The 19,406-nt window shown below is 33.7% G+C and overlaps 1 protein-coding gene and 1 long non-coding RNA gene across 2 annotated transcripts; one reads left to right on the top strand and one right to left on the bottom strand.

Annotated features, from left to right (window-relative positions):
• Positions 1 to 1,495: 1,495 nt before the first annotated feature.
• On the bottom strand, positions 1,496 to 2,999 carry LOC149896290 (uncharacterized). The gene is made up of 3 exons (XR_016458362.1): positions 2,438 to 2,999; positions 2,250 to 2,311; positions 1,496 to 2,175 (listed from the first exon to the last, which is right to left on the bottom strand). It is a non-coding gene; the product is annotated as an uncharacterized LOC149896290 (long non-coding RNA).
• Positions 3,000 to 3,215: 216 nt separating this feature from the next.
• On the top strand, positions 3,216 to 4,836 carry LOC149896289 (THAP domain-containing protein 6-like). The gene is made up of 3 exons (XM_090118306.1): positions 3,216 to 3,577; positions 3,997 to 4,162; positions 4,615 to 4,836. Exons 1-3 carry the CDS (start codon positions 3,507 to 3,509, stop codon positions 4,624 to 4,626), a joined length of 249 nt encoding a protein of 82 aa, XP_089974432.1. The 5' UTR covers positions 3,216 to 3,506; the 3' UTR covers positions 4,627 to 4,836.
• Positions 4,837 to 19,406: the final 14,570 nt, after the last annotated feature.

The raw sequence follows: 19,406 nt of genomic DNA, 5'->3' as shown, positions 1-19,406 counted from the left end.
GTACTGTGTGTGTAGTGTTATAATATTAGTATAGATAAAATTTCACAAAACGTAGCAGAAACACCAAGTAACATAACAAAACCCAAAAACATTGGTAAAATATAATCAAATTGTAAACACAGCTGGACAAGAATCGATATCTCCTCAATAATTCAAGTAATTGACGAAGAATTGCCAGGAACAGTACCTACTTGGTCCAATTTTCGAGTTATACGGATGATTGATTTGATTCCTTTAGGAACTATGATAGGAAATACAAGTTTTATAGTTAGGTCATGTACGTCATTCTCTAGATCCTATCCTACTAATATTATAAATGCGAAAGTTTGTGAGGATATGTGTGTGTTAGTTACTCTTTCACGCAAATACTACTGAACCGATTACAATGAAATTTAGCACTCATATAGAGGGTAACTTGGATTAACACATAGGATAGTTTTTATCCCGGAAATCCCACGGGAACGGGAACTATGCGGGTTTTCCTTTGCAAACGCGGGCGAAGCCGCGGGCGGAAAGCTAGTTATTTTATAAAATAAACCGTTATTGATAAGTAATAAGATTTTCCAAGTAAATGGAAATTTTCAAATGCTATTTATTTCATACGTATCTAAAGGTGACATTCCGTCTTAGTTTTAGTAAGATATCATATTACAAACTATCGAAGGTAAAAAGGTTCACTTACATCCCATTTACTATTTACTTCAGACGATACACAAAAAAAAATCCACTGCTTGGCGGGCGGAGTCTAATAGCTCGCTATCGCGAACGCGGGTGTGCGCGAAGTCATTCTTGCATACTCGCCGCGCTGCCGCTGGCCGACTCGGGACAAACATGTATGGAGTCGTCATACAGTTATAATATTGTTATACATATATTTAATTGTTGATTTATTGGTTTTATTTTCTTGCTTATAAACACAAAATTATCTTCTTTTTAACAACTACTTAGACATTATTAATAATTATTAATTATTATTATTTCGTAATGTTTACTTTATTACAAAATAATACAGGTTATAAATAATCTTTAAAATAACAAAAAATATTGTTACTCTGAAAAAATGAAATGGTACCTAATTACGCGGACTACTGAATTGATTTAGATAGAATTTGATGCTGACGTAGATATTACATCATGCCCAGAAATGAAAGGTACTATTTCTGAAAGAAGTTATAAACCCTAATTCTTCTCAGTCAAAGTCAAGAGTGGAAGATATCGCTAATACAGTAAAACTGATGCGAAACTTTGGATGTTAATTTGTATATTTTTTTGTTAGTTCACTAGTAGTTACTTAATCACGTCAAGACTACATTACCAATTTTGATAAAATATAGCTAATTGCCTGGATTTACACATAGGATACTTTTTATCCGAACTGAACACTTCTGTGGGATAAAACAGGATTCACGATATAACCTAATTCCACGCGGGCAAAGCCGCGGTCTAAATGATATTTTTTTAAATAAAAAAATTGTTTAAAAAAACACACAAAATATATTGACGCATGTATTTATTTTTTGCACTCTATTATAATTGTAATTATTCATTACAAATAATCAAAATAAAATAGCCAGAACAAAGTTAGGCCCTGGTAGGATAGGTAGGCAGGTACAGCAATGTGAGACGAACACTGGCTTATTTATACCAATAATAATGTATTATAAACATTAAATTAAGTTTACTTTCTAACAACAAAAATACATAATATTAGCTAATGTGAAAACGAATCAACCAATCATCCCACAACAATGAAATGTGCACACAAATATTCATCCAAATCGGTTCATGTGATTAGGAGGAGTGACTGCAGCGCCATCCTCCGGGCCCAATTGTGTTTCCAGATCACCCAGGAACTCAATTTAATATATGTACTTACACAAAATTTTTCGAAATGAAAACTCACATTACTATGTAAATATGAATATAAACCGGTTTTAGTACTAAGCAATTTCCCGCACAGGTGTAGTAAGTATAAATGAAATAAATATCAACATCAAATTCTTTATACAACATACTTATCTACCACCTACTAAGAAATTCTTGAACTTTTTTCGTATTTTTTTAAAATATAATACTACTCCAACGAGCTCCTGTTCCATAATTCCATATTACGTCCACCATACTTCCACTAAGTTCACCATGATTTTTTATTTCTTTGCACTTTGTTGCTTTTTGCTAAAAATGGAATCATGCGATAAAACCAGTAGAGCGTTGATAACATACATTTTTGACTGAATAAAGGTACTTACGAAGGAGTGGGTTCACATTGTGAACAATCAGTGGGTTTATTTTCCTTCTGGATTCCGGATTTCTGAAAAGATTATTTATGCTATAAATGAAAAAATCTTACACATTCGTTATGTACTTAAAACAGGGGTACATATCAAACATCGTCTATAATACAATTATCATCAAATTTAAAATAAAACCAACTTACTTCATTAATTTGTTCCAATTGTAAGCATTCTTTTTCCTCCAACCTTTATGTTTCTTCTTCTTATTTTCTTTATTGTCCCCATTTGTCTCATTTTGTCTTATCGTGTTGTCACCCTTTTTTACGATTGCGCAAGCGACACAAGTTCCCCGTGTGACGGCCGTAGCGGGAATGACTCGTGCAGCGATCGGGGTAGGAAGGTACAGGGCGGCTCACGCTATATTGGCTGGTCGCGCGCTAATTTCAAGTATTTCTTGTTTATTTCAAAACCATCGCATATTTCAAAATTCTAAATCGGTAGACGTATAGGTTGTATATTTTATAGTTAATATCCAAAAAGTCGTAACTTTACGTTTGTTATTTTGAAGATGCCAGAGATTAAAAAAAAATAACAATGAGAACTTTGTATTTTTTTTCTATCGAGAAAATATCATGGAATCATGTTTCTAAAACGGTAGACGTATTGTGTTACTATTGAACTTTCTTGTCAAGAATTTTCATCACGACAACTTTAATAATATAAAAATTACGAAGGTTTAAAAAGGGCCGTAAATGTTAGAAAAATTAATTCATCACCTTAAATTATGATTCCTTTTCCGGGTAATTTTCTAGTTCTAACACAAACAAACTCTCCACTTATGATATCCTAATACTTAATATTATGTCATTGATATTTTAATGAAAATAAATCAACATCGCAGTTATAACAATACAATTCTATATTTAAATTTACGGCGCAATCTTCATCGTTTTTTTTTTTTTTTGACGTGGCACCAAATCGTAGACAGAGAAACCAATAGACAAATTGATATCTTATGTCGCATTCACACAAGAAAAAGAGCAACTTATGCCGGTGTTGTGTAAAGAAATGAGAGAGAACGATAAAATTTTTTGTTTCACCCAGCGTGCCACTTTTTTCAAGAAAAGAAACCTACTTTGCTAAACAAAGTTTGACAGCTAACTATCGTCTTCCCTAAAAATATAGTTTTTACATGTTATAAGTTAGAAGTAATTCATTGTGTTTGGTTTTGCATAATTTAAACTTACCGTTAATACCTTATAAAATAATACCATGGTGCGGTGTAGTGTTAAAGGGTGTAAAAGTGATAGTGGAACGAAAATGCCTGGATTGTCTTTTCACTCGTAAGTATACAACTCTTTATCAGTTAATAGGCCTTCATGATACTTTAGCGTGTTAATATATTGTGTATCACGTGCTGTTGACTTGAATACATTGTTTAAAAACCACAAAAATAACAATTATAAATTTTAACCTAAAAAATTTTGTGTTGCCAACTTTTCTACAAATTGTTACCCACTATTATGGGAAATCTTAATATATATAAATCTCGTGTCACAATGTTTGTCCTCAATGGACTCCTAAACCACTTAACCGATTATAATAAAATTCGCACACCATGTGCAGTTCGATCCAACTTGAGAGATAGGATAGTTAAAAACATGTAGGTACCACGGGCGAAGCCGGGGCGGACCGCTAGTAATAATATATATTCTGGTGTGTGTTTAATTAAATATCTGAAATATTCAATGGCTTTTTCCAGTTTTCCTGGACCGGATAATTTACGAAAAATTTGGATTGTAGCTACAGGACGAACAGCTTGGAAACCAAAACCGTCATCAAAAAATTGCAGCAACCATTTTGAGAAAAAAATGTTGATCCAAAAGAAAAAACTTACAATGCTATATCCTTATGCTGTACCTATTCTGGTAAATATTTAGTGGCATATTAATCTTATCAATTAAAGTCTCAACTTTTATATTATGTTTTATGTTTTTAAAATTTAATCACCTGTAGAAAAACATTATTTTGTGCATTTTATTACTTTTATAGACATTTTATTATTATATTATTTAATATTTTATTATATATATATTATTTTACATTTATAGACAAATGTTAACTAACGAAATTTTTTTGAACTTCCGTCCTTATTGCACATTAAAAAAAAATGTTTAAATAATTGTCGGTAAAATATTTCACTTTTTGGAGCCCTTCATATAAATATACTTAACAAGATCGCGCCATAAAAGTTTAAAAAATGTTAATACTTTGTTTATAATATTTTTTTCAAGTTAAGTAACTTGAACAAAAAACTAGAAATTTCTAGTGTTTTGTTAACTTGAAAAAATTTTTTACATATAACACGCATTGATTATAGGAAGATGCATAAGGCCACCCAGTAAGGACTTGTACCCAGTAACGATTGCGACATCGCGCACACCTGCGGTTCCAGAAAGTATTACGGCAATCACCACCACCGCAACGCTGCCCCGCCGAAGTCAATGGACGCTCTTGGTTCCAACATTGAACCGGAGGGACGTAGTTAATTAAGTTAGAGATAATTTAAATGTAATTTTTTTATTACAATAAATTATTATTAAGTAAATTTCGTTTTTTTTGCGCCTTCGCGGGTTGGTCAATATAATTAAAGTGTGTATCTGTTAATTTACGAAAATAAACATTATTTTATTTTATAAAAAATAATAAACAATCGAGTTTTCATCTGCATTATCATTACATACACATTTTCATATGGGATTATGATAATGATATATGTACATATTATATAATACATAGGTATGTGTAAATACATAATATGTATTACCCATCTAAAAGTAATATGTTTATTATATACTAGCTGCGCTCCGCGGTTTCACCCGCGTGTCTCCACTCCTGTTGGTCTTAGTGTTACTTAGTGTTACGGTACAATATAGCCTTCCTCGATCAATGGGCTATCTAACACTGAAAGAATTTTTCAAATCGGAATCAAAGTAGTTCCTGCGAATATCCCTTCCCTACTCACCTTCACCCCGTCCCGTACTACGCCTCCTCATTGAATTCCTACTATTTTCTGTAAATTGACACTTTTAAAAATTCGTTATATCTTTTGAATGGAATATCGCGGACTTTCTTGTAGATATTGATCCATTCTATAATACCGTAGAACATTTTTTTGTTCTATCTTCAATAGATTCCGCAGCGCACGCGATAACAGAATTTTTATTAAGGATACATTATTGCATTTTTGGTAAGGATCTCTAATTTTTTTGAAAATGCAATATAGCCTATGTTGCTCAGTGAAGATGCAGCTTTCTAATGGTGAAAGAATTTTTGAAATCGGTCCAGTAGTTTATGCGTGAAAACCATACATACATACATAATTTTACAAACCTTTCCTCTTTATAATATTAAGTATAGAAATGTAAGTATGTATCTACATAATATCATTATGTGGATATCTCATTATTATCCACTTATGTGAATAATGATATTGAGAGATTTGTATCTTACAAATTGCGGGGTAAATTTTCCCTCATACGGTAACCCTAAATATTGTGACGTAATCTTTTCTATCCCTTTCTGCGACACGCATTGCCGGTGTCTATTGGATTCTCCGTCTACGCACCAAATTATCCGCTCTGTCAAAACGTAGCGCGCAATTTGAATTGACAGCTGTCAAAAAATATTATATAGATAATAATTAATGTTTTTGAAAACTGTAAAATGCAACAGTAGGGGAAATAGGACACAGAAAAGTAAAAATATTATTATTAATTTCGCCTTTTAACTACCTACTTAAAAAATATTTAGATTTACATATTTTTATTTTATAATTTTTTTCACACAATTAGGTCTGAAAGTAGGTTTTAAGTATATTTCACCGTTAGGCTAGTGTCTTTGCAGAACATTCTTGGAGTCAGCTATTACTTATAATAATTTGTTTTAAAAAAACTAGGTATAAGAATTATTGAAGCTAAAGCGTTTCCCTCAAAGCTCAATAAAACTTTTTATTCGCTCACGTTAGAAAGCTGGTATTTAATAGTTCTGACCCTTGTAAAATTATGTTAAAACACGCGAGTCGTCATAGCATGGTAGCTAGCTATTACCGCGATGTTTTAGTTTTAGAACGTTTCAAGAGTTCGTATGGATGAAGGTTTTATATAGTTTTTATTTATTTTTGGTTTGAGATATAGGTACTTTTTAAAGTGAAACTTTTATTACATCGTCTCAAACTTTTTGGTCTGTGTAGTGCATGTCGCGTGTATCGCGGCAGCCGACCGTCACGCGACATGCGCTACACAAAGCAGTGTTCGGAACCGTTCGAACAGTTTCACTTTTACCGTGGTTTCATAAAACCACACAACATTTTTTATCTTCTTTTTATATTGAATTTGGTTGCCAGTATTTGAAAATTCGAAAATAAAAATGAAATATTAAACTATTTTTCTAATTTATACTAAAAAAGAATAAAACGTTAGGTACCGTTAGAATAGCATTAATTATTAATTTATTAGCCACTAAAACCACCTTACATTTTTAACAGTAGGTATATATAAACAAAATATATACTGTTCAGTGTTCACATTGAGTTACCATGCACTACGTACCTACATGTAGATAGGGCATCGCTACTAAACTATTTGTAACACGAGTTAGAGTCAATCGTCTCCAACCATTTTTTTTTTGTTACATTGATTGGTTTTAATTGATAATTTTATTCATATTTTTTAAATAAGATAAACAATATTTATTTGTTACATTGATTGGTTTTAATTTATAAGAAATAAGAGGCAAAGTGTCACAAAGTATCTACAAAGTGTATGACTCACTAGCCGGCCTGCGCCGCCGCGCTTGTTGCACAGATTTTGTTCGGGGTGCCCTCTCTATAATAATACCTCAATAACTGTTCAACCAGAATCATAAATTTAAAAAATCCAAATAAAACTACAGTAAATCAAAAATCTTACCATAGATGACTAAATACATATTACCATTTCAATAATACTATTAATTTGCACACAAACCGTTTCATCCATCTACGAGCTACAGACAAACATACAAATAAACATATCAATAATTATTATGCCTCATAATGACGTCATTCACAATATCCGGAACTGGAAACCACTTGACCTATATTAGTTCAATGTACGCTTTTCTATTCATCAAAATAATGTTCATTTTATTGAATGACAATCGCAATTAAATTTAATTAACTGAAAGTTAAATTTGATTTATTTAAAAACACAATTTGTAAATTATCACTAGATACTTAAAAAAATAAAGTCACTTATGTACAACACAAAAGAATAAACAACTGCCTTTGGTTATAAAATGGCGCCTACCATTGCACTTTGAAATTCGAAGGAATTTCGTTTTTTTTTCTTTGAAGAATGGACAAGAATTTCTATTAATATTACAACCGTTTAATAAGAAACCTAAGCTATTAACTGCAAAACAAACTAATTAAAAACTGCAAAACAAACTAAACGACTTAATAAAAATACATTATCTCTCACAGAAAAAGGTAAATAACTGGATATTTTCCTCAATTCCCTTATAACAAGCCTAAATGAAATATTAACCTGACCGGATGCTTGCTTATTCGATAACCAGGTCGCATCCTGCTGACATGTTATTATGTACGATACATATATTATGTACATACATGTTACAGGCAAACAGTGAATTTCGTCGTTTCAAACTGTGTTTATAAACGGTCGGCAATTACGAGTCATCATGCTTATATTATACTAGATGTGCCCTGCGGTTTTACCCGCAGTGCTTCACTCTTGTTGGTCTTAGGGTGATGATATATAACTGATAGACTTCCTCGATAAATGGGCTATCTAACACCGAAAGAATTTTTCAAATCGGACCAGTAGTTCCCGAGATTAGCGCGTTCAAACAAACGAACACTTCTTTATAATATTAGTATAAATTATTTCATTTATTTTTGACTTCGGTATCTGTTGTAGATCACGATCCAAGTTTTAAGAGGAAGTGGACTTATCATTACGCTAAGACCAACAGGAGCGAAGCCACGCGGGTGAAACCGCGGGGCACAGCTAGTATATTGATAATTGCATATACATGGAAGCATGAACCCAAAAAGAAGCCATATCTAACAAACTTAACACCCTCCATATATTGCCTCATTGAATTTTCTCCGAATTACATGTAATTGTATTTGATACGCCAATTTGGTGTATCCGCTCTTGCATTAGAATTCTTACTTTATCAACCCTCTCAGCTTATTACGTATAAAATATTATATTTCGATACTATAGCGTTGTAATATATCGAATTTTCTTCATTTATTACAAGGAAATGAATTTTTACCTTCGTCTGTAACAATGGATTAAATTATGTTATGTTGAAGATAAAAGTAAGAAAAAAATAAAAAGACACACGTATCATATGTGAAAATTGTTTGGCAAGATTCAAAGATATAAGAAAAATCGCCGCCTTAGTCCATGACGTGACGTCATTGCCATGACGAGACTTTGAAATTTTACTCTAAACGCGTAAGAAGTTTCACTTCAAAATTTCTGATGCAGACTTTGAGTTTACTGTACTAGGTGTGCCCCGCGGTTTTACCCGCATTGCTCCGCTCCTATTGGTCGTAGCGTGATGATATATAGCCTATAACCTTCCTCGATAAATGGGCTATCTAACACCGAAATAATTTTTCAAATCGGACCAGTAGTTCCCGAGATTAGCGCGTTCAAACAAACGAACATACAAACAAACTCTTCATAGATAATCGATTCACAGTATTAATTTTTGTAGAAGGTCATACTTACTTTATAGTATAAAGAGTCAAGCAAAATCTATTATAATTTTTGTCGGTTTGTCCCTTTAAACGTCGTGAAGAGGTTTACAATTTCGTTCAACTTTGATGTTAAAAAGCTCACTGAAGGTAAAAGGGTAAATTACGTACTTAATGTCATATTCAGACCGCATCTCTATTTTCTCTAATCAAAGCTTACTAGTGATGTGCCTTTATATCGATAAAATTTAAGAAAATATTTATATCGATATAACACGTTGTGTATGTAAAACATTAAACTTTACAATTATGAAGCGAATTTGATACTTTTTGTGAGCACATAATAGAGCAATATTAAATACTTACATTATTGATAATGAAAGAAAATTAAGGATTTAATCGAACATATTAATTTTCACTTTATATCTTAACAAAAAAGTTGATTGTATGTTTTTAATATCAATAATCGTTTGCTCACCCATAAAAACGAATCTATCGACATTCCTGAAGAAGGTATTATAATATAAATCAAGTTACATAATATAAAACGTTATATATAAAACAAAATTTAAAACAAGTTACATAATGTGTGTGTTATTGATTGTAAATAAATGTGTGTCTATGTCTATGTCTATGTCTAAAACAAAGTCGCTTCCCTCAGTCCCGAAGCCGCGGAAAGTTTAAAATATTAAAATATCGATATAAGTCGGAACATCACTAGCAACCCTCACAGGTGAATGGAGGGCATTGTTTTAACGATTCAGCTGTTTTAGTTTGTTGGCATCTTTGTAAACATACGGGCAGAAAAATCTATATAACACGTAGCATTTAAGTTAACATCTCTGGATATATTTTAATATCCTAATTTTTATTATTATTTTACGTAATGAATCAACGTAATAAATATCAATTCAAAATTTTCAAAAAGTAAAAGAAGGCTCAAAACTCTATAAATCTATAAATGCAGCGGCTCTGCAAACAAACATCAATTTTTCTTGCAAATCTATGCTGTCTTGTACCTAGTATAATGTTATTTTTGCAATTTAATATTATTACTGTTTGCATGTGAATCTATAGTGTAAAAAATCAACTATTATGGAAAACTTTTTCAATGTGTCGAAAATGCGTTGAGTAAAAAATCGCGAAGATTGTATTACGAATTAAAAACTGTATATTTTCATGACATTAATACTTAAATATGGCCGTCGAAGTTTAAGGGCCGGCGCCCACTGCCGGCACGGCACGGCACGGCATGGCACGGCAGAGGCAGAGCATCCCGCGGCGTGCAATGGCATCCCGCGGCGTGCAGTGGCATCCCGCGGCATTCAGTGGCATGCCGTGGCATCCTGCTAAAAGCCCCACTAATGCTGCATAAGTTTCAACCTTATTTCAACTAGCTAGCAATCATAATTCCTCGACTCCAAAGTGATGCATACGCCTCGCGGGATGCAATGGCGCGCCGCGGCATTCCTTTGAATGAAACAGCAAGACACGTCATGCCGCCGCATCCTGCGGCGTGCCGCGTCATGCTGCAGCATCCTGCGATACGTCGCGGCATCGTGGCATCGAAATAAAGTAACTTGAATTCTAAACTGATTGAAATAAGATTCAAAATAACTTCATTAGTAATAAAATCCTCTGCCCTGCCATGCCACGCCGTGCCGGCAGTGGGCGCCGGCCCTAAGTGAAAAACTAAAGGCATTTTAATGTTATGTATGTTGAACTAGTTATGTTTCGTTCATTAAATATTACTAGCTTTGTCCTTTGGCGTTGCTCTAAATTTTGAAACTTTTCATTATATTTATAAACTAATTTTGCGCCCGCGGCTTCGTCCGCTTTGTCTTAAACTTAATCCATACTAATATTATAAATGCGAAAGTAACTGTCTGTCTGTCTGTTACTCAATCACGCCTAAACTACTGAACCAATTTGCATGAAATTTGGTATGGAGATATTTTGATACCCGAGAAAGGACATAGGCTACTTTTTATTGCGAAATATGTACCACGGGCGAAGCCGGGGCGGACCGCTAGTAAGTAATATACTAACACCACAATGATCACATGACGATTATTTCTTACCAAATATGAATAAGACGAGTACCAAATTATACAATTAATAAATAAAAAAAATGTATGCGTGTACTAGAGTACACACGTAAGAAGTGAAACTTCTTTATGACCTTAAAAATGTCACGAGTATGGCGTAACGTAAAAATGTCACGCGTACGGCGTAACACAATTGTCCAACCCCGATAAAGAAGTTTCACTTCAAAAAACCAGCTTTTCATAATAAACTTATCTCATTAAATTATTGTATTGTCACCAATCCTTGATAATTAATTGAATACATAAAAACCTACACATTCACATACATCCATCCTCACAAACTTTTGCATTTATAATATTAACTAGATTTCCGCCCGCGGCTTCGCCCGCATTTTCAAAGGAAAACCCGCATAGTTCTCGTTCCCGTAGGATTTCCGGGATAAAACCTATCCTATGTGTTAATCCAAGTTACTCCATATGTGTGCTAAATTTCATTGTAATCGGTTCAGTAGTTTTTACGTGAAAGAGTAACAAACATCCATACATCCATACATCCTTACAAACTTTCGCCTTTATAATAGTATTAAGATTAAGATAGTAGGAAGGATATTGTTCCCAGCATCTTTTCTGTGGTTAAAAAAGACGTGTGGCACTCGGGGACTGCCGCGGTAAAGCTATTGCATGCTATGCCTTCAAGCCCTCCGCGCCCGTCGGAGTGGGGAGCGTGAGGTTTTTCGTTACGGAATTTCTGGATTCGGTCCCCGCGCTCAAGGCCCGCGATAGAAGCTATGCAATAGCTTAAAAACATTTAAATGCTTACAATTTATACTTAACTAGCTTCCGCCCACGACTTTGTACGTGCATCCCCGTTTTTCCCCGTTCCCACAAGAATTTCGGGAAATTCTTTCATAAGCGGATGCCTACGTCATAACATCTACCTGCATGCCAAATTTCAGCCCGATACGTCCAGTGGTTTGGGCTATGCGTTGATAGATAACTATATCAGCCACCTTTGAGTTTTATATAATACTAGTGGTCCGCCCCGGCTTCGCCCGTGGTACATATGAAAAATAGATGTTGGCCGATTCTCAGACTTACCCGATATGCACAGAAAATTTCATGAGAATCGGTCCACCCGTTTCGGAGGAGTATGCAGACTAACATTGTGACACGAGAATTTTATATATAAGAAGAAAGATATATAGATTTCAAACAGTTTTATCTTAAACTCTTTTAACACGATCATAAAGAGTTGTTAAGTTACTTGAGTTGAAATAAATTAGCATTTCTGAATAGTTAACCCATTTTATGTGAAATGAATCTGTTTTAAGAAATGTTGGAACATGGAATAAGTTTTCTTTTAAAAAAGAAAATATACACAGTATTATATTATACCTACATATATATTATATTGACCGCCTCCTTGGTACAGTGGTTGACGTGCGCGTAGAACCGAGGGGTCCTGGGTTCGATTCCCGGTGGAGACGAAGAAAAAGAAATGTCTCGGTCTGGCAGGACACAGAAGGCTGATCACCTAGTTGTCCCTAAAGAAAATCGATCAGTGAAACAGATGTATAATGCATCTGCCACTTACCCCACTTGGGGACATGGGACTTCACACATTATATTATACACTAGCTTTCCGCCCGCTTTGTCTAAAAACTTTACCTATGTTAATATTATAAAGTTTGTTTGTTTATTTGAACGCGCTAATCTCCGGAACTACAAGTCCGATTTGAAAAATTTTTTCGGTGTTAGTTAGCCCATTCATCGAGGAAAGCTATAGGCTATATCACGCTAAGACCAACAGGAGCAGAGTTAATTATATACCTACTACAACCTTCCTCTTGAATCACTCTATCTATTTAAAAAAACCGCATCAAATCCGTTGCATAGTTTTAAGCATACAATGGTATATAGGGACAGAGATGGATAATGCTCTGTTGTTCTGCCTTAATCTACATAAGCATATACATAAGAGTATGAAAAAAAATATGTTGACCAATTCTCAGACCTACCCCCATATGCACGCAAAATTTCATGAGAATCGGTAAAGTCGTTTCTGAGAATGGTAACTATTATTATGACTATGATGTATAGAGATTGACTGACCGGTTGGCTTTTGGTAGTGGCCCTGCCTTCCAAGCCAGAGTTTGTGGGTTTGATCTACACCCGGGGCAAATATTTGTGTGATGAACATAGATGTTTGCTCTGTGTCTGGGTGTTAATTTTCTATATAAGTATTTACTTAAAATTATATATGTATTTTTATCAGCAATGGTTTCCATAACACAAGCGAAAGCTTAGTATGGGATCAGATCGTACCGTGTGTGAAAAGTGTCAAGTGGAATATTTATTTATTTATTTATAGGTTATCCATCTTTTTCTTAATATAACCCACAAACTTATTACACACAAGTTGTTCTGTTTAATTTTCGTCACGGTTCGGAAAAGTTTCAAAGTCGATGCCTTAAGTAATTTCTGTAACATATGATGTAGCGTCAGCATACACGGCCTTTTTATTTTTATTAATTTTATTTTTGAAATGAAACTTCTCAAGGTCATGGCAATACCGCAGCAATAAGGCGACAAATTTGGTATTTTGAATATTAACAAAGAAATTTCATTTCTGACACTTATGCTCAGCACACACGCTCTTTTATTTCTGCCTTCGAATTATTATAAAAACCAATTAATCGTTTCTAAAAAACACAATATATTTTCCGCTTATGATATTAGAATAGATGACCTTTTCTATCATTACAAGCAATATAAGTATATAAAAAAAAATTGGAAAAAAATTATTTTTCGTTGCTGACGCTACCGAAGTTACATCAATTCATCATGTTACAATCTATCGACATGTACACCGTGTGTGCGAGAAATTATGAACATTTCCGTTTATTGCGTATACAAATTCAATAAAGATAATAAAATATTTATATTTATTTATTTATTTAAATTAAATACACATATCAGGTCACGATCTTGCCGGACCCATAGGCGACATATCAATTTCAGGAGCAGATCGCAACCCAACAAAATGTGTACAATTACTACTACAATGAGATACAGCTTACAGTTATTTAAAGCGTGTTATAATAAATTCATAATTAAAAATTCAATAATCTATAATATTATATATAAAACTCAAAGGTGACTGATATAGTGATCTATCAACGCACAGCCCAAACCACTGGACGTATCGGGCTGAAATTTGGCATGCAGGTAGATGTCATAACGTAGGCGTCCCCTAAGAAAGGATTTTAGAAAGTTCATCCCCTAAAGGGGTAAAATAGGGGATGAAAGTTCATCGTTTCCACGCAGGCGAAGCTGTGGGCAACAGCTAGTTAAATATAAGATATAAAAGAAAGACAATTAAAATAATGGTTTCTTATACAGTAATAACAATTAAATTACAAAATTACACAACTAGGACATCATTTCACTATTTGACAAACATGTTCTTTGAATATGTTTATATTTTACTAGCGACCCGCCCCGGCTTCGCACGGGTGCAATGCTGATACTAATATACACTACAGAAAAACTGTGAACGTTGTATATAAAAACATAGCGGCCCGGCCGGCCGGTACCGCGCGCCGCAAACGCTACGTCCCGCAATTTTTAAATCTGTAATATCTTCGAAAATATTCACTTAAATCATACGGTGTAAGAGGGCCATATAGATCTATATTAAATGAACAATGTATTCAAGGTATTTAATTGGTTAAGGATTAATGCTGTATTGGTGAAAATCGCTTCGAAAATTAGCTATTATTTGTCGTAAAAAGTAAATGACAAAAAAATGTTATTGTGGGTTATCCATAAGAGATAGACATAATATACCATCGCGGACTTTTCTGTAGACCTTTTCAATGTGTATAATACTTAGTACATTATTTTGATAAAACTCGTAGGGTTCAGCCTGCGTTTGCAATGTAAGCGGAAAAAATGTAATTTTTTACAATATCACATTAGAAACCCCAAAAATAACAGTACTTCTCCACTATTTAATGGATGTTATTATACATATAAACCTTCCTCTTGAATCACTCTATCTATTAAAAAAACCGCATCAAAATCCGTTGCGTAGTTTCAAAGATTTAAGCGTACAAAGGGGCATAGGGATATAGGGACATAGGGACATAGGGACAGTGAAAGCGACTTTGTTTTATACTATGTAGTGATATATATAAAATCTCTATGATATAATTTAAATCTATGTATTACGAATGCTTTTGCCCCGGTTTTGTCAGACATTAACACTATCAATATTATTATTCTTTTTGTTCTGTTCTCGTCCCGCCAATAGTGATATTTTTGCTAGTTACCTTTTGCCGTGGTTGCCTGGAAGTGATCACTACTTAGTGATAAATCCGCCAAGTTAGTTGTACTCTGGTTTAGCTGTAAGTAATTCTAAGGTTTCCTATTTGTACAACTAATTAAGTGTCAAATAAATAAATAAATAAACTGTCGTGCCCCGGGTTTAAATAAACCCCCTTATATCTTAATCTTAATCTTAATACTATAATAAAGGCGAAAGTTTGTATGGATGTATGGATGTATGGATGTTTGTTACTCTTTCACGTAAAAACTACTGAACCGATTACAATGAAACTTAGCACACATATAGAGGGTAACTTGGATTAACACATAGGATAGGTTTTATCCCGGAAATCCCACGGGAACGGGAACTATGCGGGTTTTCCTTTGAAAACGCGGGCGAAGCCGCGGGCGGAAATCTAGTAGGCTCATAAACTACTGGACCGATTTTAAAAATTCTTTCACCATTCCAAAGCTACATTATCCACGAGTAATATAGGCTATATATATCATCATGCTAAGAAAAACAGGAGCGGAGTAATGCGGGTGAAACCGCGCGGCACAGCTAGTATGAAAATAAAACTAAAAGTGTATTATTTATTTGCTAACGCTACATAAGTTACAGCAATTCATCATGCTACATTCCTTTTCGACTTGTCCTACGTAATGATGCCCTCGCATTATGTGTATTCGGAAGATATGTGACGTCATAATTTACTAGGGGTTGGGTTTGAATGTATGGTATTTATGACTAGTGTTCGGCTGTGGGATCTCTTGCGTGTTTCAAGTTGCATCATGCATATATTATGTTGTTTATAAAAAAGAGAGCGTGTGTGCCGAGTACACGTGAAGAAGAAATAGGTGAAATTTCTTTGGCAAGATTCAAAGATACCAAAATCGTCGCCTTACTCCATGACGTGACGGTATTGCCATGACGTGACCTTGAAATTTTACTCTCAACGCACCTAAAGAAGTTTCGCTTAAAAAAATTATATATTTGAATATATTTAGATTACCAGTATCTATAGTATACTAGCGGTCCGCCCCGGCTTCGCCCATGGTACCTACATGTTTAAACTATCCTATCTCTCAAGTTGGATCGAACTGCACATGGTGTGCGAATTTTATTATAATCGGTTAAGTGGTTTAGGAGTCCATTGAGAACAAACATTGTGACACGAGTGACGAGATTTATATGTATATAGATTATCTGTGCCAGTATATCTTTATATATAAAATTCTCGTGTCACAATGTTAGTCTGCATACTCCTCCGAAACGGGTGGACCGATTCTCATGAAATTTTCTGTGCATATCGGGTAAGTCTGAGAATCGGCCAACATCTGTTTTTCATATGTACCACGGGCGAAGCCGGGGCGGACCGCTAGTAAAATATAATAACCTATATTCTATGGTATACATTTCACATATAAGTACATACATTAATTTACGTATATTTCTTAGACTCTCTGTAGTGTAAACATCTTGATGGATTTCAGCTCAAGAGGTGTCGTTTCGTCTTAATTGAGTGACGAATTTAAAATTAAATGGTGACTAAATGATGTATTCAGTACTTATTGAGATTAACAAAATATTTTGAAATATGTAATATTAAATTTTGAAATCCCTACTAATATTATAAATACGAAAGTAACTCTGTCTGTATAGCTTTCCCGCTTAAACCTCTCAACCGATTTTGATGAAATTTGCCACAGACAATCTTTAGACCCTGAGAAAGAACATAGACTACCTTTTATCAAAACACCACGCGGGCGAAGACGCGGGCGGAAGCTAGTAATTATATATAGGCTATAGCTGACTCAGGGATTACGTATTAACATTGAAAAGGTTAAAGAAATTTCGAAATAGGTCTAGTAGTCCTTGAGATTGGCGCGTTCAAACAAACAAACTCTTCAGATTCATAATATCAAAGGTCGCGTTATGTCAATACTATCACGTCATACAGTAAGGCGACGGTTTTAATATATTTGAATCTTTCCAAAAAAGTTTCACTTCTGACACGTGTGCTCGGCACACACTCTTTTTTGCTTGTGAATTTTATATTTGTTTGTTTGTATTACTTTGTCCTTTCTTTCTATCTATATGGAACCCTACTAATAACAGCCAGGGTCCCGGGCCCCAGTACGTTTAGGGTCCCGGGCCCCAACTACGTCACTGGACAGTCCATGACGGGAAGTAGGTCAACGAGAATATAGGTTTGAAGATCATAAAGTACAAACCCTTTGAGCTACTAGATCTTTTTGTGTTGACGAAATTTGAATGGAGTAATTTGCACTTGTGTGATATTAATTTTCAGAATCTTTCCGGGTTTAAAATAATTTTTGTATGTTATTTTAATGTGTGATTTCGGGACGTTATTTCGCGTTTCTCTTTTAGTGATGTTGATGGATTTATGTGCATTTAGGGCATAAAAATTTTGGTTGTTAGACCACTATATCTATATAATAAATAAAATATATAATTAATAAATAAAATATTAATAACTCTGTTCATTTCATAAAAAATGTTTCAATAAATAATGGATTGATAAGAGTTTGTTCACAGTAATCTCAGGAATATATTAACCGTTTCGTTTTCAGTGATATATCATGGTAATCTTCAGTTATAGTTAACTAGCTGTGCTCTGCGGTTTCACCCGCCTAACGCATTGCTCCTCTCCTTAGCCTATAGACTTCCTCGATAAATAAGCTATCTAACACCGAAAGAATTTTTCAAATCGGAACAGTAGTTCCTGAGATTAGCGCGTTCAAACAAACAAACAAACTCTTCAGCTTTATAATATAGAATATAGATATTAGTAATTAGTATAGAATTTTACGTAGTTGGTACATTTAATAATCTATGATTGTGTATAATACAATTTATAATACCTTAAAAAAACGTAGGTAAAGTCACAGGAAACATCTTGTAAATAAAATGTACAGGAAACGTTTAGTATAAATAATATTATGTACATAACTATTTGCTACGAAATATATAAGGGATACGGTGCGTTCAGAAAGGTTTTAGGTGAAATATAACAGCTGTGCGGCTAGTGATGTGACACCTTGTATCGATCTATCGATAATTATTTGACAAATAGTTTAACAAAGTTTGTATGTAAGTATACATGAATGTGTATCAATAACGTGAAAACGACAATACGGATCTGGATGAAAATTAGCGCATATATATATTAGTAGAAAATTTACTTTTAAACTTAAACTTATTTAAAATTAATTGACTAGTTAAGTTTACTAGCTATTTATAACACTATTTGTACGTTTCTGGGTTCTTATCCATTTTAAATATTTAAAGTAAAACGTACCTTCGACAATATGTCATTTAATTCGTTCAGGAATCATCTTTTAAATGTTATTCTTACAGTTAATATTACAATAATTATACAATGTTATATTATTTCGGTTCGAATAATGAATGTTCTAATATCTTCTTTAAAAACATTTGTGTATGATATTATGTAAACCTTATACATTATTGTACATTATCGATATCGATAAATTACTTCCCATCCCTACCACTCCAGTGCTCCGGTGATTTAAAGATTGCCTTACGTTATTTTATTCTAGAATTACACTCTAGATTTACGAGTGTTATAATAGTTATCCTTTTTCGTATTTGTTTATTTATCTATACTAATATTATAAAGCTGAAGAGTTTGTTTGTTTGTTTCAAACTCAAACTCAAACATTTATTTATTCAATTAGACTTCTTATAGAAGCACTTTTGAAACGTCATTACATATTTTTTAAAATTTACCACCGATTCGGAAAGCAGTATCTATGGAGAAGAACCGGCAAGAAACTCCATAGTTGCTCTTTTAAATCATGTCAGTTTTACAATTTTACAAAATACATAATATGTAACATCATAATATATTATAATAACAAGCCAAAGAACTGTCCTGTGGTTTTTTCGCGACAACCCTCCATGGGTTTTTATCGTCCATAATTATATTCCTGAATACTGTAGTACGCTCTCTGAACTAGTACATTTTTTATATA

The sequence above is a fragment of the Colias eurytheme genome, chromosome 29, assembly GCF_061535395.1.
Source record: "Colias eurytheme isolate Ceu_HAF_F1 chromosome 29, ilColEury1 Martin Lab GWU primary, whole genome shotgun sequence".
In the NCBI taxonomy this organism is placed as follows: Eukaryota; Metazoa; Arthropoda; class Insecta; order Lepidoptera; family Pieridae; genus Colias; species Colias eurytheme.
This window is presented reverse-complemented; position numbering and strand designations above follow the sequence as displayed.